Genomic DNA, 22885 nt, shown 5'->3' on the forward strand with positions numbered 1-22885 from the left:
TCTGAGGGTGGTCTCAACTTCACTTTTCTGTTTGCCTCCATAACCAATGGCTCCCTTAGCTATCAAAAATCTAGCTTCCTAGCCTTGAATAAATTCAATAACCCAGCCTCAACAGCTTTCTGGAGAAGAAAATTCCATAGCCTAATAACCCTATGAGAGGAAAACATTCTCCTTGTCTCGGTCTTAAAAGGGAGTCTTCTTTATTCTTAAACTGTCCCCTAGTTCCAATCTCCGCCATGAGTGGAAACATCCTTCTGGTATTCATGCCTTCAGGATCTTGTAGGTTTAAATAAGATCACCTCTTATAGCCCCTTTCTGTTCAACCTTTCTTAATAAGTAAGTTCTTCAATGCAGGAATGAGTTGAGCGAACCTTCTCTGAACTGCTTCTAATCCAATGTTATCCTTGTTCATATAAGGAAACCAAGGGTGGGATCTTGAGGTCACTCTTGCCATTCATGGGAATGCTGGCAGGAGCTCAAGATCTGGCGAGATCGCGATATCTGATTTTCGCCACCCCTCGATGTAATCAGGTTCACACCTGTTTCTATACATGTGCATATTATTAACCAACCCCTTCACTATATATTGAGCCCAAGGCATATTTTCAAACCTTGTTTACAACAGGAGGCCGTCATGGTGGGATGGGGGGTGGTTCTATTTTGTTATGATCAGGGCGCCCTGATCTCTGTGCAGCCAGGCTTTGCTGATATGTTTAAGCCACGCCCCTCTACATAACAGCGTGGAACATACCCAGCTAGTATTTTTTTGACAGCATGTGATAGGATCTGGAAGCAAACTGGCCTGTTTCTCTGGAACTGATACTTTGCCAAATTCTGGTAAAGTTGCTCTGCAAGATTGTACACAGTACTCCAGGTGCAGTCTCACCAAGGCCTTGTACAACTGCAGTCAAACTTTCCTTTTTATATTAATTTCTCCTTGCAATAAATGGCAACATTTCATTTGCCTTCCTAATTATTTGCTAAATCTGTGATATGTGATTCATGTACCAGGACACCCAGATCCTTCTGTAGCTCGGACTTTGGCATTTTTTTTCCCTTTTAAATAACATTCTGCTTTTCAAATTTTCCTGCCAAACTGGAAAAGTTCACATTTTCCCCACATTTCACTGCATGGCCCAAATTTTTGCCCACTCACTTAATGTATATCTCTTTATGGACTCAGTGGACTTGGGGGTTGGAGGGGTTATTTCCAGCCTCGTGTTTCTCACAGCAGAAAATGGCACACCATTCACTGGTTGCTGGATCTTCTGGTCCTGGATTTCCTTTTGATTGTACCCCATGCCACCATGAAACCCATGACAGAGGTAGACTGTCGTGTGACCAGAAGAGCCCGCCAGTGTGAACAGTCGGAAAATTCAATCTTATACCTCCTCTTGAGAGCTTACATTCCTACCCAACTTTGAATCATTCGAAAATCCAGCTACCATACATTCAGTCCCTTCATCCAAATCATTAATATAGATTATAAATAGTTGAGGTCCCAATACTGAACCCTGTGACACTCCACTGGTTACAGCTCACTAACTGGAAAAAGACCCCATTTATCCCTACTTTCTGTTAGCTTACAAATCCTTTTCTTATGTTAGAATATTGTCCTTTGTACCACGTGCTCTTATCCTGTGAAGTAACCTTTGATGTGGCACCTTAGCAAATGCCTTTTGGAAATCCAAATACACCACATCCTCAGGTTCACCATTATCCACCCCTGCTTGGAACTCCGTCAAATAATTCTAATTACTTAGCCAAACATCATTTCCCATTCACAAAATCACATTGACTCTGCCTGACCACACTATGATTCTCCAAGTATCCACAAAATCTACTTAGTAATAAATTCTAGCAATTTCCCTTTGACAGATTTCAGGCTAACTCCTCCCCCCCCGCCCCCACAGTTTCATACTGTCTCCCTCCTTCCTTGAATAAAGCTTTTCAAACTGCTGGGACACTTCTAGATTCAGAGGTACTTCGGAACATGAGTAACCAATACCTCTACTATCTCTGCAGCTGCTTCTTTTAAGACCCTACTATGGAGGCCATCTGGTCCTGGGGATTCGCCAGCTTTTAGGTCAAATAATTTTCCCAACACCTGTTCGCGGGTGAAGGAGATTGTTTTAGATTCCGTCCTCACTTTAATCCCTTTTCCATAAGTTAGGCCATAACCAATGGCTTATTTTTGTTGCAAATAGAAATCCCTAGCTTTCATATTTTCTTGCTTACCTTAGCACCACTTTTACTTGAAGAAACTGAGGCAGCTGTTGAAGATTTCAGAGGTGCCTTTGTAAGAAAGAAATGAAATTTCAACTATTATTTCAGCTTGCCCATTTCAACTACTTCAGATTTCCAAAAGCACTTCTACTTGTTCTTTGTAAGAACTTAAATGTGATGTTATGTCAATTATAGACTTAAAAGAAATCAGATAACCAGCACACTAGCAAAATGTCTGAGAAAACTGTCAAGACTAAGAAAATGTTAGTCAGTTAACTATATTGTGAGGGAGGGTGATTTGCTGCAATTGGTAAGCTAGGCGGTTTACAACATAGACTTTGGAACTATTTGCTTTGATTGTATCTACCGCGTGTTAGGTTTAACCAGGTAGTGATTGTCATTATTTCATGTTATGTGCAGAGGAAGCAGGACCAGGCAGTTCCCAATTCGCCAACAGGAACAACCTACTATAAGACTATCAGATGAGGTATTTTTCCCTGGAGAATGGGCAGACTTTGGCACTGCCGTGGGGGAACACTGTAAAAGGTAGGGAAATAGACTAGACCTTCAAAAACGCAAAAACATTACAGGAGCAAAGGAGGCAGGCAGGCACCTAAAATCCCAGCAGTATAGGGACCTTTGTTGACATACTAATGTCCACCCTCTTCCGTCAGAAAAAAGAGTTCAAAGTGGAGAGAGAAGGATAGCTGATGAGCAACTAAGATCACAGCCAGATTCAGCTGGAAACAGAAAGTAGACTCCTATGCTGAGAAACTATCGTTTTGAAAAGCTCAGAGATTCTATGCTGAACCAGAGGAATAGCTTCTTAAGATACAACTTGGTGTGGTAACGATTCATTGGGTTTGGCTGGTAAAGTTACCAACCCATATGATGTGTTGTTTTGTGAAAAGGAACATTCTCAGAGTTTAAGAACATTGATAACAGTGGAACAGGGTTAACTCAGATATACTGTGTGTGTATAGTAGGCATTACTGTATTAGTTGTATCTTATATTGTGGCCTTTTTTTTGTGTTTCATAGCTTAACAAACATTCTTTTCTTTGATGATTCCAAGAAGACTGTACCTTTTGTCACTGATTTGCATACCTTTCCTCACATTATACCAAATTACAAATTAAAAAAATTAAGAACTGGCATTCTAAGTTACCCTTTTGGGTATTGGGATACCCTCACGTCTAGTATCAGTGGGATTCTTAACACCATGCTGACTTGGAAATATATCGCTATTCCTTCACAGTTGTTCAGTCAAAATCCTGGAACTCTCTCGCTAACAGCCTTTGTGGACGTAGCTACACCATAGGAACTCACCACCACCTTGTCAAGAGCAACCCGTGATGGGCAATAAATGCTGGCCTAACCAGTGACGCCCATATTCCTTAAAAAATTATTGAAAGGAAGCATAAACAAGAATTGACCCTAAGAATTCCTAACCTATTCCACCCTTCAGTTTCTAACAGTTTATAATCTTAGATGGTGGAACAGCAGGGCTAAATGAACTTCCTCTTTGCCCATGTTTCATACCTCTTTCTGCATAGATGGCGGAGCTGCAGAGTGAGAAGTCGGTGCCGAACATTTTGAAATCGGAGCTGAAGAGCTGTGGACAAAATCTGCTGACAGAGAATCCAGGACATCATCTTCTGTCATACTCTGTGTTATCAATACAATAAATATGGTTAATACATCTCAAAGATATTTCAAGAACACAGATACAAAGCATTAATTTCTCAATGCAAAAGCATAACACAAAAAATTCCTTTAGTGATAATTGCCTTTTAAGTCCATAATTGATGCTTTCCTCCTTTAGGGTCTCAAATGTTATGTTAGCAGTGGGGAGCAGAAGTGATGGGCATGATTTTCTGCTGAGCTGAATTTCATTTTCTGATCCAAGTTCTCTTATCCTTCTGCCCCAAACTAGGAAGGAGGTCAGATACATTCACCATTTTTGAAATTTCCAAAGCTTACCAAATGAGAGTGTGGGGTTCCCCTACCTTGGGCAATAGCTGGAGAATCACTGCTGATTCTAACCTGGCATGATGTTAAGTGGTATCTGATAGCATATGTCCACCACTACCTTAAATCAACGGCATTTATGCCCTTAATGTATTATGGAATGAAGTTCTCTGAAGAACTGTATCATACAGAACCAAATGCTCTGTCAAGGTAAACATAGTTTGAGCTTTACCTTCTCTGTGACCTTTGGTTTTGCTCCTGGACCAGTAGAGGAAGAGGCCACTTTACCTTTACCCTGTTATAAAAAAGATCAGATTCCTCTCACATGCCTCAGAATGATTTAAATTTGAAAATCGCTGCTACAGGAACAACACAAATGTAATAAAATATTTCAACATCCTAAAGAAAACTCAGTCAAATGAAAATGTGATGTATACACATCCAGTCAGTAAGTTAAATAACCATAGCATCTACTTAAAGTATAGCTGGATCAAACACTGGAGGATAAAGGTGTATACTGATTGAAGAATTCAGTAAGTTACCTTTTGCAATGTACTGCCAGATTCAGTGTGACCGATGTTTCATAGTGATTTCTACTTCAAACCGACTATTGCAATTTATTTTTGCAGTAGACCATTGAAAACTATTTCTAGTTGTTCTATACATAAGACATATTTTGAATGTAACAGAACAATTATTGGCTGGAACAAACCTTAGGATCAGGCTGCTCTTTAAATCTGTAATCAGGAGGTATAGATTCTTCATTTTCTCCCATTCGTTCAACTTTTGTCTTAATGACATCTGATTCCTGAAAATGTGAAAGATAAAGTTTACATAAATATTAGGGTTCCCTCTTCATATTCAATGCTTCATAGAATAATTCATAGAATGGAATAGTTAGATAATTATTTAATTGCACTGAAAATTCATCTTTATATAGTGCTCATAAATATCTACACCAGTTGATGTGGGTTGCTATGATTGGTGCCATGCCTGGAGATTATGACAGCCCTGCAAGGTGTATGCAAAGTGGCAGACACTCAATTAAAAGGGAGATAACAATATTACATTTCTATCAATGTAACTACAAACTTACATACCCTTTTCCACAATATTTCTACTCTTTCCCATTCCAGTCTGGTTCCTGGTTTGATTAGCTAAGGAGGAGAAAGAACCAGGAGAAACTACCCTGAGCCCTTTTGCAGAATGTATCACCATTCACCAGCTTTCTCCCTGTTAGGCAGGTAACCCACATCTCTTTCTCTGTTGTCAATTGGTTTCTTCTTTTAAGGTCATGTCCTAACAGGAAGCTTCCTCAGAGCAGTCAAACTCATGTCAAAGATCATTCCAAATGATGTGATGGGTTCACCTCTTTTGGTTTGTTGATACAGGTTGAGTTAGTTATAGTGCAACTCCTGGATATTTACAGATTTTCCCTGCTCTTGAATTATGTCCATGGATCCCTCTACCTGCGCCGCCCCCCCCCCCCCCCCCCCCCCCCATTCTCCCTCTGCTACACAGGGGCAGCACAAAGTCTGCAGGCCCTGAGATATGATGAGGAGATGCTGGCGTTGGACTTGGGTAAGCACAGTAAGAAGTCTCAACACCAGGTTAAAGTCCAACAGGTTTATTTGGTAGCACAAGCTTTCGGACTGTTGCTCCTTCTTCAACTGAGTGAAGAGTTGTGTTAACAAAGAGGGCATACATAGACACAGACTCAATGGGAAGGCTGCAGAGAGAGAGAGCTACCTTGCTACCTCTTTAGATTGAAGGAGGGAGAGTCTCATATTGAATCTTGCAGTAATATATATATAGCTTCATCAAATCACCATCTAAATAGAAGGAGAAACCAGATTGAAGCATCAGAAGAAAGTTCATACTTCCAACAGATGCCTGGTATTGTATTATTTGAGGAGTGGCAGACAGAGATGAAGACAGTCACATTCTCTCCCTGGCAACCTAGCAAGTTCAAAGACACAAAAGCTACAGGCACTCACACACAAACTGGTTTGGCAAAATTCCCAAACTCTGCAGCCTTCCTACTGAGTCTGTGTCTATATGTATGCCCTTTATTTTAACCTGGTGTTGTGAGACATCTTACTGTGCTGGCCCTGAGATAGTCAGGGATCCTGCTGGTGAATCATCTCTGAAGATCAGGCAGTTAATTTGTTAGAAGCAGAATTACTTTTACTGTGACCGCAATGGACTGGAGGCAGCACAGCTTTATCAACAGGCTAATTCCAAATGTCCAGATGTATATTAATCCCGGCCAAAATACTGACCAATACATGGGACGGTTTACTAGAAATTTTTAACCATTGAATGTATCAGGAGACAAATCAAATTCATACCTTCACTTCAGGGCCTGTGTATTTGGGGGCTGAAGTGTCCGGTGCTTCAGTTGGCAGTGTATCTGCTAGCAGGTCAAATGGATCTTTATCCTTTAGAAATACAAAACACGTATTAATTTTCAGACACACGTAAATTGAAATATTTACCAAAAGGAGAACCCAAGTAATTGCTGTTTAATCATAATGGGTATTTGTCCAGCTTCCAGTTCTTGGTGAGAAGCCTTGACATTGGGTGCGAAAAGGAAGATAATTACAACTTGTGTTTTTAGAATCATCAATTTGTAAATCCCAGATCTAATTTTATGTATGAGGTTGTTTTAGAAGTTGCAGTACAATAATAACTGCAGAGATGAAGCTGTTAATGAAGCAAGTCCATTATTTGATGTATTTTACTTCATTAACGCCTTACCAATGTTGAGGCTCGAGGTGGCCACTTTATCGAGGTCTAGTAATGGCTGTGGTCCAATTTGCACCCGAAATGGGCGCAACAGCGATTTAAATTGAATTAATGAACTGCCTGCCCAACTTTATCAGCACTTCCACCTTTACCATCGCGTTCGCGTGTCCAGATGTGGGGAGAGGGAGGCAGGCCAAATTGATCGCTGGTGGGGCAGGTGGGCCTAATCATTTTCTGGTTGGGGGAGGGGTGGTGGCGGTGGTGGTGGTGTAGTAGGAAGCCCGAACTTTTTCTGGAGGGTTGCGGGGGGTGGTCAGGTGGATCCACTACCATTCTGCGAGCAACCAGTGGGGAAAGGGGGCAGGAGGCCACGATCGTTCTGCGTAGCTGGTGGGGGTCTGGGTGTGTGTGTGTGTGTGTGTGTGTGTGTGGATAAGGGGGACAGTTACGTTGTAGGGGTGGGGGTAATGTCTGTGGGGGCCATCGCTCCTGGGCCGCTTTATACACTTTTTGCGGCCTGGGAGTGATGTGACAGCGGCATGATTTTCTAATTTTTTTCTGACTGTGCATGCACAGTTCAGAGCTCCGATCGTTCTGGGGGTGCTAAGCCTTGCACACAGCACAATTCAGACTCATGATTTTTTTTGCAGGCTAGTGTGTATTAGGGTGCCTGAAAGCAGATTTCCATGTTGGATCTGAATTGCATCAAGATTCAGCACTTAGAATGAAAATGGTAATATCGAGCCCTGTGTTTCTATGAAGTTCAAATATTCCAGTATCTGGAAGCATTTGTGGGTGGGGAGTGGAAGAATTTAAATTTTAAGCATTCTGCAAAATCAGTGCAATTGATCAGAGGATCATCTACAACATTTCAGCAGGTCATCAATACATCTTTTATTCAAAATGTGTCCTTAACCTGTTATTTGATGCATTTTATTTTATTAACATCTTAACGGCACTGAATATTAAGATGATTATGTTCTGGAGTCTCGCCACGCTAAGGAGAAATGGAGTATGCTTTCAATTTGAAGTGGTCCTCAATATGAATGCAATTGATCACAGAGCACTTGGTCAATGCAACTTTTCTAATCTCAAAATTACACTCTAATTCTAATCTTTTAATGGCCATTTCAGTGTCTGCAGCAGGAATGACCCATTGCCCACACCAAGTGAGTAACCCAACAGCTTTTACTGTCCCACAAGGGGGAGGGGGCACTTCCTTTGTGTCTCCCCTGCACCCACTGGGTTCACCCCTAGCCCAGAAGTCATACCTCCCCTAATGAGTTTCCTTGAGTTAGTCCATTGTTCATGGCTAATTTCACTAGGAGGCAGGATAAAGACAGGAATAGGAGGGGACGGGGTGGAATCTCAGAATGCTGTTGTCAAGGTGGAAGGTCACAGGAGGAGAGAGTTATAATATTTAAAGAGACAAAATATCTTACAAGCGACAAGAAAGAGTAACGATTGCTGGCTGATCATTGCTGTGGCTCAGGATGCACAAAGTCACAGGGAATGTGAAACATGGATTTATTATGAATCCTATGAGATCTGAGGTAGAGATAGAAACCAGCACAAAATGAGCATCCTATAGGAAATGAAGTCCAAAGGTATCAGCTAAAAGCTTGTTGGGAATGGTGTACGAGTCTCAGCTGTAAAATTCAGCTGGTTGTAAATTTGTCTGTCTAGGAGTGTTCGGGCCCTGCCAATGCTGCATGTGAAGCTTGAGAATTTGGCTCTCAGCCAAATTTCCATTCACTGCAGCGGAACCAGAGAATCTCCGTGATGTAAATAGCCAGAAAATTCCTCGCTGTCTGTTCAAACCTGGATTCTCCACAGGCTCCGATTCCAGTGGATCTGTTCTTCCAGCCAACAGCTGGTCCGTGTATTTCCTCCAGATAACGTCATCTCTGGTCTGGATGGTATAAGATGCAGGTCCAGTCTGTGCAAGGATTGTGGCAGGAACCCATTTCTCTCCTGTGGAGTAATTCCTAGCCAAAACTTTTTGTCCTTGGTGGAAAATTATCCTTTGCTTTCCCACAATTCCACTGAATGATCTCTTTAGGTTCAGGAAGTTTCAACAGGCTGAATGCTAATCGTATTTGTCTCTTCACCATTAATGATACAGGAGAGGTCTTGGTCATGGATTGTGCGGTATTCCGATACATTAGTTGGAAATTGATAAGACGTTTGATCAGCAAACCTTGTTCCCTGGTTGCTCTCAAGGTATGATTCATGGTTTGGACGAAACATTCTGCTCATCCATTGGGAGCAAGATGATACAATGTGGACCTAATATGTTGAATACTATTCTCCTGGAAGAAACTTTCAAATTCTTGTGCGACAAACTTAGGTCTGTTATTGTTTGCCAGTTGTTCAGGAAATCCAAACCAACTAACTATTTCCAGCATCTCGACAGTCTTTTCCGACGAAGTAAATTTAATCACAGCGACCTCTGGCCACTCTGTGTGAGCATCAACTTTAACTAAAAACTTATGTCCTTCAAAGATCCTGCAAACTCCATGTGCACTTGTTGCAAAGCCTATTCAGCCATTCGCAGGATGCCACAGTGCTAAGGGTGGCAGGTTTCTTACGTTTGCACAAGGAGAACATGTTCTATCCTTCTCTTTAATTTCTCCACCCAATCCCAGGCACCAGAAGTAATTTCTTGCTATTTCCTTCATGTGTATGATTTCATGTGTATGAGGCCTTGAAGGCCTCTAATACATGCTTTCTCAGCGATGGCGGAATGATCATTCTCAGCCCCCACAGAAGAAATCCTGATTGAACTCAAATCTTTAATCTCCTGAAGTAATACGACTTCAGGTTTGTGTTGGACCTGAGGTCCTTCCTCATGATACTATATCCACCATTTCTGGGTGTATCAGATGGTTTTGAGCATGCTTCTTCACTTGTCTAGAAGTGATAGGTGCATTGATTACTTATTCAAAGTAGAAGATATTCCCACTTGAGCAGTTTGACAAATTATCTGGCAATGGCAATCTTGAAAGTCCATCCACATTACGATGTAGACTTGACTGTCGGTATCTAATACTGTAAGTACATTGCATTGTACTTGCTGCAAGTGACAGAATTCCTGTTCAATATGTGCATAGTTACTCAAGATCCAATGCATGATGTGGGAGATTACCCCTCCTACACCATAAAGAGATGCATCATAAACTAACAGTAGGAGTAGAGTAGGATCAAAATGTGTAGGAACTTCAGTTTTGAGTCTCGTTTCTTTTACTTGCATGAAGGCATTATTGCACTGATCTGACCAAGCCCACTTCTTGTTCTGGTACAAGAGATAATGTAATGGTTTCAGAATGGTTGTCAATTCTTCTGTAGTAGTTCAACAATCCTAGGAAGGAACACAACTGTTCAATATTCTGGTGCAGGCGCCTCTGTCTTAATCTTTGAAGGAGATTTGTGAAGGCTGATGGCATCAATCACATGCCCCAAATACTTAGCAGAGAAGTGGAAGAACTCACACTTGTTCTCGCAGACTCTCAGACCATAGTCTTCCAATCTCTGGAGAGTTCAGGTTCTGAAGATGTTTCTCTTTGTCTCTTTCAGTGACTAGGATATCATCCAGATAACACTGGACTTTTCTCAGTCCACTCAGGATCTGATCCGTTGCCCTTTGAAACACTGCAGGAGCAGGTGGGATACCAAACAGCAATCTTCAGTATCGGAAAAGTCTTAATTGTCAGAGGTTCCTGTGACTGCTTGTCCACATTCATCTGTAAGTAAGCCTGGCTCAAAGTGAGCACCCTAATAGCTTCAGTCATTTTGTTTGTCTGCACAATGTAGTCAAAACGCTCAGTATAGGAGTTCCATTACTCCACATTTTCATCAACGGGTTTCACATTGCCGAAAATCCCACTATTTGCTCTCTTAATGCAAGTTTCCCATATGCACACTTCACAACAACCTTGATTTTTCTTTCACATAACAATGAGAGCTTCAGCCTTTTACTTAACACCCCCAGCTCAGGAAGTGATGTGCGGCAGATTATCGTTATTCATATAACACCCAGCCCATTTGGTCTGTGAAAAGTTTCTTTTTTAACTTTGCTGTGTCTGACTTTTCTCAGTAAATTTCTTCACCCAGGTGACTAGCAGCAATTCAGCCTCACTGCCAGTTTTTATGTTGTATATTGGAGAATGATGCTGGGGGCTACAGAGAAGCATTGTTTACTGGGATGAGTTCTCCTACATGGCTGCTTTTTCTTTGCCCATTTCCCACGCTAGGAGACAGTGACTTCAATATTTAATATCGCGCAACAATATTTCCAGCAAATACATGAACACAATGTAACACAGTTTCAGTGAGTTAATAAGAACTGACACAAACGCATAACACATGTTTCAACTATAAGCAGGAATTTCTATGTATCACGCTTTATTCTTTTACCCCTTACCTCAGTACCACTCTGACTTGCAGAAACCGAGGCAGCCGTCGAAGCTTTTAGAGGTGCCTTTGTACATAAGAAAAGAACATTTCAACTGTTATTTCCCATCCACATGTTTGTATTCAACTGCTTCAAGTTTCTACAATTTAATTTCAATCACCATGTACGGGTTAGGTTGATTGGCCATGTTAAATTGACCCTATGTCAGGGCAATTAGCAGGTAAATATGTGGGGTTACAGGAATAGGTCCTGGGTGGGATTGTGGTTGATGCAGATTCGATGGGTCGAATGGCCTCATTCTGCACTATAGGGATTCTATGATTCGATGAGAGCGAGATGGATGGCCATCCTGCTGCCAGAGTGTATAGGCAGTGATCCAGCAACCTCAACATGTCTGAGCTCCAGTGCCACAGGGCACTCCAGCACTCTAAGGATATCATAGCATCATTATGCCACATGGTTGGACTGTTGTAGTCTGTATCTGCATTGGTGCTTGGTGCAGAGAATGGATGAGATGTATCGCTTGGCGATTCCTCCTTGGGTGCCAGGAGGGGGGTCCTCAGGGTCAGCCATGTGTGGGGAGGATCGTGCTTCTGAGTGAGAAATCGAACATGTCAGTTAAGAATATCTTCACTAGCTGTCTGTGCAAACGTGATGATGGCTTTCCAAAATGGATACGTTCCTCACTGAGGCACTGGGTATTATAGTGACAGGTACTCAGGATTTGAACTTCTCATTGGCAATGGCACAGCCCTGCCCTTTTTGCACAGCCTGAATCTGATCTGCCCACTACACTCTTCCTGTCCTCCTTTCAGAGGCCCGTCAACCTTACTCCTCACTCACACTCTATGTCCAGGGCATTCATGACCAAAGCCTGGACAGGGTCAGGCTGCTGATCACCCCATGACCTATTCACGTGCGCTCCAGCACTTATGGTTTATTTTGCCTTGAATGTAAACAGATGCATTCATTACACCATCTGCAACACCATTCCAACCTCATGACTCCCTGTCTTCCCCCTCCCAAAGACTGGAGAGCCAGCTTGAGGTTCCCATCAGATCAGCACTCCTCACTCTCCTGTGCATATAAGTGGCAACATCTCCCACCCTTGCCGGGCACATAAGTATGTGCCATTTGGCACAATGCAGCTCATACCCCAGAGCACCATGATTTCTGCCAACCCTCCAGGACATCTATACTCAGTTCCATGTGAAGTTAACATTCACCCTTGTGCAGCGCAGAAGATCAATAAACTTTTTGTGGTACTAGGTCCACGTGCAACACACCAAATCATGCCCACTCATCTGGACAGGTAACAGGCTTTCTGTACCTGAAGGGATAACATCCACCTGCCGTCCTGCAGCATGAGTATTTCACAACAGGAACTCATTGCTTCCACTAGGCAGTCGTTGGAAAATCATGGGGCAGATTGCCCACCAGCATTGGCATCCTGTCTGCTCTGCCCATTCAGTGCTGTGGCCAATATTTGTGCCAGACTTTTCACTCTCAACAACAGCTCCATTAGGATCCACTAAAAAATGTATGGATTAAGTGAATTGGCCATGCTAAATTGTCCCTTAGAGTTAGGAGAATTAGCAGGGTAAATATGTGGGTTAATGGGGATAGGGCCTGGGTGAGACTGTTGTCAATACAGACTCGATGGGCCAAATGGCCTCCTTCTGCACAGTTGGGACTCTATGAAATCACTCAACTTCTGGCAGTCTCATTTTATACTTGGCACCAGTCACCATTTGACACAACACTTGTCACACTCCCACCTGAGTTGGCAGTGCTGCATCTATACCTGGCTGTATTTCACAATGGCCTGTGCTTACAAGGCTCTCTTGTGTGAAAAGATGTTGTTCTGCCATATGCGGGCAGAACCAGATAAGTTGTCACTTCATGCCCAGTGAGTGTAACATTCAGGCCAAGGTTAGGGACATTACTCATTAAATTTTGGCTTCAAAAATATGTTGGAAGAGAAAATAAGGAAGAGTCATATGGGAAGATATGTCATGATGGGAGAATAAAAAAATAAAATCAACAGAAATAAAAGGTGTGAAAAATGTAGAAGAGGATAATTTCTACCACTCATTTCACATGACTCCACAAGTCAAAATCTAACCTTTATGTGTCCTTATTCCATTTGCTTGCATTAGGCAGATTGCAAAACCAGAATCAGGCAGTGGCCTGAAGAATTAGCAACCTAACAGTTTAAGTTTGGAGACATACCTCCTTCTGCAATGATGGCGGAGCTGCAGCATGAGAGGTCGGAGCTGAGCATTTAGAAACTGGAGCTGGAGAACTTTTGACAAAGTCTGCTGACAGAGAGTCCAGGACATCATCTTCTGTCATACTCTGTAATAACAAAACAATAAATGTAGTCAAACCATCTCAATAGAATTCAGATACAAAGATCTCAAATCCTCAGGAGCAAAGCACACATTCTGATTATTTAATGGACACTTTTACCACCTCTCCCAGACTTCTTTATCCTCGTTTACATTCCCTTTGTTCTATTACAGCACCCCCCCACCCTCAAACTATAAATCTTTTCTGATTTTCTTCGCTCTTAGCTCTGATGTCATCCAGATCTGAAACGTTGGCTCTATTCTCCCTGCACAGATGCTGTCAGACCTGCTCAGATTTTTCCAGCATTTTCTGTTTTCGTTTGGTTGAGAAAAAAAAAAATCATTTGCAACAATGGCCATTAGCTGCACAATTTATCCTTCCTATCCTTTAAATTCTCAGATGCCATATTACCCAGAGAAAGTGTGCAGTAGACTCTGTCAATCCCACACCTAGAACATGTAAGAGACTTGCAAAGGGACATAGGGTCGGAGCTGGCCCCGAGACATCTGAAAGGCCAGCAACTGGGGGGAGTGTCGCACGACCGGTGATGTGAGGTTGTAGGGGTAGACCAGCAGTGTGGGGCTACTGCGCCTATGCCGATCTGTCATAACAGAGATCAGCACATGCGCAGTGGTCTGCTCGGCACTATGCTGTCAGCCTCTCCAGGGGGAATAGGCCCTATTCTCTGATTTTCAGTATAATTAACGCTGGGGCTCTCTGTGACGGAGACAGTGTGGGAGATTTATTTTGAAAGTCCTGCTAAAAAAAACCAGCAGGATTTACTCCAGTTTTTACATGAATTCAGCATTTAGAATTTTTTTGGGAATTTTCCTGGCCGAGGGTCACCCATTTAAGATGGAGACTAGAAGAAACGTTTTCACTCATGACTCTTTGGAATTCTCTTTCACAAAGTGGATATGTGGCAGGGTCAATGAATATTTTGAAGGCAGAGGTCAATGGATTCTTGATTGAAAGGGACATCTAAGGTTATCACGGGTAGGCAAAAAGTGAAGCTCAGGCCACAATTATGTCAACCATGATCTTATTAAATGACTGAGCAGCCAGGCTCGAGGGTCCAAATGGCCTATTCCTGCTCCTAATTTGTATACTTGCATGTTTTTATGCATCTCTTGCAGTTCTGTCCTTCTGCAGGGTTCAGTTAGAACTGAACCTTATGTGTCCACAAAACTCATTTTTGGCATTTGGAATCACATAGTAAAGCACTCAGCTCCAAAGTGCAAATATACAGTAAGAGTCAGCATCTCCGCACAAAAGTGAAGTAATGAGATGCCATTTCCTCTAAATAGAACAAAGCTTAATTATTAAATTTACAGGATATGGACTCTGGCATTTGTGGAGAAACTATGACAAAACTACTATTTTCAAACCTTTTCAATTCTGATTGTTAAACATAAGCTTCAAGTTTTTAGGTGTCCAGATCACCAACAACCTGTCCTGGTCTCCCCATGCTTTAGTTAAGAAAACCCACAAACGCCTCTACTTTCTCAGAAGACTAAGGAAATTTAGCATGTTAGCTACAACTCTCAGAAAGTTTTACAGATGCACCATAGAAAACACTCTTTCTGGTTATATCACAGCTTGGTATGGCTCCTGTTCTGCCCAAGATCACAAGGAACTACAAAAGATCGTGAATGTAGCCCAATTCATCACGCAAACCAGCCTCCCATCCATTGGCTCAATCTACACTTCTTACTGCCTCAGCAAAGCAGCCAGCATAATTAAGGCCCTCACGCACCCTGGGCATTCTCTCTTCCACCTTTTAGGAAAAAGGTACATAAGTCTGAGGTCATGTACCAAGCCACTCGAGAACAGCTTTTTCCCTGCTGCAATCAGACTTTTGAATGGACTTACCTCATATTAAGTTGATCTTTCTCTACACTCTAGCTGTGACTGTAACACTACATTCTACACTCGTTTTCTTCTCTATGAACGGTATGCTTTGTCTGTATAGTGTGCAAGAAACAATACTTTTCACTGTGTTTTAATACGTGACAATAATAAATCAAATGAAAATTAAAACAAAGAAAATGCTCTGGTGGTGGGTGATGTAATGGGAATGAGTTTATGACAAGGTAAATTTATTTTACTCCTCTTTGTCATTCTTCATGTTCCAAATACTTAATATTTCTCTGATCTTTTTTACCCAACCAAATGAAGGAAGTCACTGACACCCTTCATTTTCTGTGAATGTGAGATCCTTCAATCTTGGGCAACAACTGGAGTACTAATTACTGATTTCAGCTTGTCATTAAGTAGCATGCTTTATAAAAACCAACCACTACCTTTATTGTAATAATAGCATAAATATCACTGTCTTATGGAGTGGTGTCTTGAAGAGTTTTATTGTAGAGAATCAAATCCTCTTTCAAGAATAAGTAAAATTAAACCTTCTCTGTTGCCTTTGGTTTTGTTCCTGGATCGGTGGAGGAAGAGGTTGCTTTATCTTTACCCTGTTACAAGAAACAAATGCGATCAGGTTCTTCTAGGGATAACAGAATTAAACAGCAACAAAATTGTAGAGAACATTGATGCATGATGTCATGTGAACCTCATTGGATTAAGAAGTTGAATTGCAAAGGCATACAGTTATTGTGTAGCAGGATTAATTAGTGCAGAGGAATGTTGTGTTTTATTTTGTTATCACTGTCAAAATTCCTTGCGATGCAGGGTATCAGCATTATTTCTATTATCCCAACAAAATTACCAAGTGAATTTTGAAACATTACTGTAGAAATTTGTCTAGATGTTCTGTACATAGACAATTTTTGAAAATGCAAAATTATTAAAATAATTATTGACTTGGCTCAAATCACTTGTCTGCCCAAACCTTAGGATCAGGTTGCTCTTTAAATCTGTAATCAGGAGGTATAGATTCTTCTCTTTCTCCCACTCTTTCAGCCTTCTTCTTAGTAGCATCTGATTCCTGAACGTATAAGAAATAAAATGTAAATTAATATTAAGGTTCAATATACACACACTTTGCTTCTGTCAACTAATAGAGTTGGTTAAGTCAACATTTAGGAAACAATTGAAGATTCTGGACAAACTCCCTATAAAAACCTATAGCAACGGCAATGAAGAAAAGCTGGAAGATACTCCATGCAGTCCACTGCTATTTAATTCAAGCTTTCTCAAAAAAGTTGAATTCATCAGTTTGATTTGTGTTAAAATACAAGTTGCTGAAAGTGAAATCTTGCTGGTAATTTCTTCCTTTGGAGCTCAATTAGTGAATCTGTCTTACCATTTCCTCCAATGGAGATTGTAACACAATGAACAGGGGAAGGAACAGTCAGTCATTCGCCCAAGTTGCAAGGAGCTGCCAAAGGATTGATTTGGTTAAAGATCGGAGGTAATAGGTGCCTTCATTTCTAATATGTGCCACTCACATCCAAGTCTTCACAGACATACACATTTTACACCAAGGATTTCATTATCTAATGAGGAGACTTTCACAGGCTAAATGGGCTGCTGCAGAATATCCATCAAGATTAATGACTGGTTGGTGAAATATTAAATTCACAAAAGACAAACTGCAGGGAAATGCTTTTATCATTGAGGTTTATTAATGGAATGGTGCCTATAGCCTTATAAATAGTGCACAAGATCATACAGCACAGATTTTGCTCCTGCTTCTTTGCATCACTGATCAATTTACAACTGGTCACTCCAATCGCACTTTTATTTCAGAAAAAGGTTACAAAACCACCAAAGCAGAATCCACTTAAAACCATGCTGAATAGACAATAAAATGAACATCACCAATGGTGATATCCCAACTAGCCACAAAGAAACATAGGCTCAAACGTTAAATGCCCTGCACCCCCACAACTCCCTCCCCCAAATCACACCTTGCCAGCCCCACCCTGCGTATTCCCCACTGCCCCCCACCCCATAACAGAAGCAGACTGGCAAGTGGGTACAAAATTAGGTGGCATTGCACAAGTTACTTGGCAAATTGGCAAAGTGCCAATTGCCTATCCTCTCTGCTGGGAGATACAAAATTATTAAGATAATTTTTAATTAATAATCCCCATACCATAACTTGGGTAACTGTCAGGCAGCAATAAGTGCCACTGCCAACACAAAGAATTCTGGGTGTAGAGTCATTATAAGAACATAAGAAATAGGAGCAGGAGTTGACCATCTAGCCCTTCAAGTCTGCCCTGCCATTCAATAAGATCATGGCTGATCTGAAGTGGATCACTTCCACTTTCCCGCTTTCTCCCCATAACCCTTAATTCCTTTGTCTATCAGAAACCTATCTACCTGTGACTTCAATATATTCAGCGAGGTAGCCTCCACCACTTCAATGGGCAGAGAATTCCAGAGACTCACTACCCTTTGAGTGAAGAAGTTCCTCCTCAACTCTGATCTAAACTGCACCCCCCTTATTTTGAGGCTGTGCCCTCTAGTCCTGCTATCCTTTCTAAGCGGGAAGAATCTCTCTACTTCTACCCTATCTATCCCCTTCATTATCTTATATGTCTCTATAAGATCCCCCCTCAGCCTTCTAAACTCCAACGAGTACAGACCCAGTCTATTCAATCTCTCTTCATAGGCTAACTCCATCATCTCCGGTATCAGCCTAGTGAACCTTCTCTGCACTCCCTCCAAGGCCAATATATCCTTCTGCAAATGCAGTGACCAAAATTGCACACAGTACTCCAGTTGCGGCCTCACCAGTGCCCTGTATAGTTGCAGCAAGACCTCCCTGCTTTTATATTCTATCCCCCTCGCTATAAAAGCCAGCATTCCATTTGCCTTCTTGATCACCTGCAGACTGGGTTTTTGTGACTCGTGCACAAGGACCCCCAGGTCCCTCTGCACCGTAGCATGCTGCAGCTTTTCACCCTTTAAATAATAATCCCTCCTACTATTATTTCTACCAAAATTGTGGTACAGGAAGAAACATTTTGACCCACTTGAGTTCAATCCAATCAGCTCTATTCCCTAGCTTTACCACCAAGGCCCTGCAAGTTTATTTCCCTCAACTGTCCATCCAGCTTCCTTTTGAAATCATTCATCATCTCTTCTGCCACCAGCCTCATGCATCCATTAAATCTCATATTTTCTATTAGAAAATATCCATTAACAAATTAGGAATGGTGGGAGTCAGGAAAAGAAAAGGAAGGATAATTTTAGTATGCTTGCTAGAGCAGGAGCTTTTCAATACTTTTCACTGTATTCTAATACAAGAGACAATAATAAATCAAGTCAATACATTCACGGAATTCTTCTTTACAAACTGAAATAGAAAACTCCTATGATTAAATAGTGCCATGAAATCTTTTTGGTTCATCTGAACAAGCAGATGCATTTCTAATGACTCATACGCAGGACTAAAGTTGAAAAGGGAGAAAATACAGGGTTAGGGGGAAAGGGCAGGGATTAGCTAGATAGTTCTACTAGAACTGGAACAGAGAAACATAAAGGTAACATATGATACAGTAATAACAAACTTATTCAAAGTCTGAAAGTATCAATAGACAAATTTTATCTGTACCTTCACTGGGGGGCCAGTGTATTTTGGACCTGAATCGTCTGGTGCTTCTGATGGAAGTGTTCCTGCAAGTAGGTCAAATGGATCTTCACCCTTTAAAAACAAAGAAAATTTCACTTGAAGCAAATCCGGACAATCGTGAGATATTTATTGAAGAAAGAATTCAAAGAGCTGATACCACTGACTGGTTAGAATGTGGAAGTCCATACCACAAGGAATAGTTGAGCCACTTGCATTGATGCATTTTAGGGGAAGCAAGATGCTCCTGGAAAATGGACAAGTAATCCAGTGATCTAGACTAACCATCTAGATACAGGGACAGAATTTCTCAGTCCCCTGCAGGCTGCTGGGCCCACCAAATTCCACAGGTGGCTCTTCTGCCACCTTCCTGCCTGCCCAAAACCTGTCTGCAATGTTATGGAATTGGCGGGGGAGGCTTAGGGTTGTTCCTCTGCTCTCACCAAATTTAGGCCCTTAAAGCAACCAATCACTTTCTACTGAACGGCCATTCCAGTCCAGCCTCAGGAAGGTTGGGCTGTGCAAGAGGTCACCCTGTGCAGGTCTCAGAGAGATGCCTCCTTATCTTCAGCAGATGCACCCCACCCCCCCACCCACTCTCTGCCCTAAGGTCATCCTTTCTGTGCCCCAGTCTCTCCATCAAGACCTCCACCTCCTCTCTATTCCTTCCCATTGCTGGACTGTTGAACTTAGAATCTGGGGACTGCTTGCTGCCACTGGTGATACAGAGCCACTGGCCAATCAGATTAGCAGGCAGGTCACTGAGGTGGGACTTCTGTCAGAATGAAAGGTGGGAGTTCTGCCTTCAGCTAATTAACATTCCTTAGAGTGTTCAATAGTAGCAGAATTGACATGATTGGTGGGGATGAATTCCCCATTGATTCTTTGAATGGTGAGATAGCAAACCCCACCTTCTAAAAGATCCTATTCCATGATAGCATAAGAACATAAGAACATAAGAAATAGGAGCAGGAGTAGGCCATCTGGCCCTTCGAGCCTGCCCCGCCATTCAATAAGATCATGGCTGATCTGTCGTGGCTCAGTTCCACTTTCCCGCCCTCTCCCCATAACCCTTAATCCCCTCTCTTATCAAAAACCCATCAACCCGCTTCTTAAAAATATTTAGCGAGGCAGCCTCCACCACTTCAACGGGCAGAGAATTCCAGAGATTCACCACCCTTTGAGTGAAGAAGTTCCTCCTCAACTCCGTTCTGAACCGCCCCCCCTTTATCTTGAGGCTGTGCCCCCTAGTCCTACTGTCTTTTTTGAGCGGGAAGAGTCTTTCCACCTCTATCCTATCCATCCCATTCATCATCTTATACGTCTCAATGAGATCTCCCCTCATTCTTCTAAACTCTAACGAGTACAAGCCTAGTTTATTCAGCCTCTCCTCATAGCTCAACCCCCTCAACTCCGGTATCAGCCTAGTAAACCTCCTCTGCACTCCCTCCAAGGCCAAAATATCCTTGCGCAGGTGCGGCGCCCAAAACTGCACACAGTACTCCAGCTGCGGCCTCACCAGTGCCTTATACAGCTGCAGCAAGACCTCCCTACTTTTATATTCAATCCCCCTCGCTATGAAGGCCAGCATCCCATTCGCCTTCCTGACCACCTGCTGCACCTGCAGGCTGGGTTTTTGCGACTCATGCACAAGGACCCCGAGGTCCCTCTGCACCGTCGCCTGCTGCAGTTTTTCGCCACGTAAGTAATAGTCCTTCCTACCATTCTTCCTACCAAAGTGGACCACCTCACACTTGCCAACATTAAATTCCATTTGCCATTTCCTGGCCCATTCGCCCAGCCTATCTAGATCCTTCTGCAGACTCTCCACACCCTCCGCACAATTTGCCTTTCCCCCAATCTTGGTGTCATCAGCAAATTTCGACACCCTACACTCGGTTCCCTCCTCCAGATCATCTATATAAATGGTAAATAGCTGAGGCCCCAGCACCGACCCCTGGGGCACCCCACTAGTCACCAACCGCCAATCTGAATAGCACCCATTGACCCCCACTCTCTGCCTCCTATTTGACAACCAATCCTCTATCCACGCTAACACCCTACCCCCAACTCCATGTCCTCTGACCTTCTGCAGTAACCTCTTGTGAGGTACCTTATCAAACGCCTTCTGAAAATCCAGAAAGACCACATCCACCGGCTCTCCTCTATCCACCGCCCTAGACACATCCTCATAGAACTCCAGTAAATTTGTCAGACACGACTTCCCTTTAATGAAACCGTGTTGCGTCTGCCCTATCAAGCAATTCCCTTCAAGATGCCTCGCAATTTCCTCCTTAATGACGGATTCTAACATTTTACCTACCACAGACGTTAAACTAACCGGCCTGTAATTCCCCGCCTTTTGCCTGGCACCCTTCTTAAACAACGGCGTAACATTAGCCGTTTTCCAATCCTCCGGCACTTCCCCGGAATCCAGCGACGTCTGGAAAATAACCACCAAGGCATCCACTATCACCTCCGCCATTTCTTTCAGAACCCTCGGATGCATTCCATCCGGTCCTGGGGACTTGTCCACAATCAGCCCCTCCAGTCTGTTGCGCACCACCTCTCTAGTAACAGTAATGTCATTAAGACCCTCCAGTCCTACCACCTTTCCATCGCAGCTGGGGGGATTTGAATGCAGTCAGCCCCCTTGGTCCTTCATATCAGTTACATCATTTCAATGCCAACACATGCCCTCCAACCACCCCAATAGCACCTCATACCTTCCATCCACCTCCATGGCCATTCATCCACTGTCTGCCATAGGCAGATCTCAGAGGCCATATGGAGATGAAAAAAAAATCTAACAATCTAGTACTTTGATATGAATGATAAAAGGGGTTCATTTATTTATTAAAACTCAAGAATCTTGCTGGCATGAAAGGAAAGAATTCCCACCCACATTAAAGATTGCTAATCCTTAAACAGCCTCCTCTAACTGTCAATAAAACTGTGAACTTGGAAGCTCTAGCTTCTGAAACTCAGACAAGTATATATAATGACATAACAATAATCCATCAGGAAATGTTGACAAAGAACTCTTCTAAATTACACAATGAGATGCTCCTTTTCCTTCTAATTTGTAGCAGATGGTCTGTCAATCAAAGCAGCCCAGTACAGGCTGCAGCCAGTCTATTGCCATGTTTAAAGAGCAGGGGATTTTACAAAAAATCTTAGATTGGAAAAGTTACACAGGCTGTATCCCTCCTTCAAGAGCACTTATAGCCACTCCATTTATTTGACTCCCACACTGATGGTTAAGGCCCTCACAACAATCAAAATGATGGAAGTTATTAACAGTGCAAAATTCAAGCCACACACTTAGATGGAGGACAAAGGGAAATATGTCTGGGTTTGGAAGACAACTGAAGAACCCTTTCCTACAGCAGATGGAGTCCAAGTTTTCTAGCTGCAGTGGGCAGACAGACAATGGGGAAGAGTAATACTCTGATAATGCTGTACATTACCACTTCCTGATCATTATTGTGAACTCATTCAAAAGTGTAGGTTAATGGGCTAGGAATGCAGAAAGTCACACTGGGAGATGTGGGGAGAAAGTGAACAGTGCAGAGTGATCATACTAAATGAACAGCATGATCTGTAAGTTGATTTAGCTTATATGGAAGATGACGT

General features: G+C 42.4%; 1 protein-coding gene across 8 annotated transcripts in view; it reads right to left on the bottom strand.

The window, feature by feature from the left end:
- Positions 1-22885, bottom strand: part of cast (calpastatin) — a 187096-nt gene that overhangs the window by 26009 nt on the left and 138202 nt on the right. For 7 of the 8 annotated variants that reach the window (XM_080189093.1, XM_080189095.1, XM_080189091.1 and 4 more), the window contains 10 exons: positions 19235-19324; positions 16559-16654; positions 16119-16181; positions 13591-13716; positions 11368-11424; positions 6548-6637; positions 4909-5004; positions 4429-4491; positions 3768-3893; positions 2239-2295 (listed from right to left, as the gene is read on the bottom strand). In XM_080189093.1, coding sequence (XP_080045219.1) covers positions 2239-2295; positions 3768-3893; positions 4429-4491; positions 4909-5004; positions 6548-6637; positions 11368-11424; positions 13591-13716; positions 16119-16181; positions 16559-16654; positions 19235-19324 — 864 coding nt within the window. The remainder of the gene's footprint in view (positions 1-2238; positions 2296-3767; positions 3894-4428; positions 4492-4908; positions 5005-6547; positions 6638-11367; positions 11425-13590; positions 13717-16118; positions 16182-16558; positions 16655-19234; positions 19325-22885) is intronic. The other variant, XM_080189094.1, reaches the window with a different exon arrangement.

The sequence above is a fragment of the Carcharhinus amblyrhynchos genome, chromosome 5 (assembly GCF_965287045.1).
Source record: "Carcharhinus amblyrhynchos chromosome 5, sCarAmb.v2.hapA, whole genome shotgun sequence".
Classification (NCBI taxonomy): domain Eukaryota; kingdom Metazoa; phylum Chordata; class Chondrichthyes; order Carcharhiniformes; family Carcharhinidae; genus Carcharhinus; species Carcharhinus amblyrhynchos.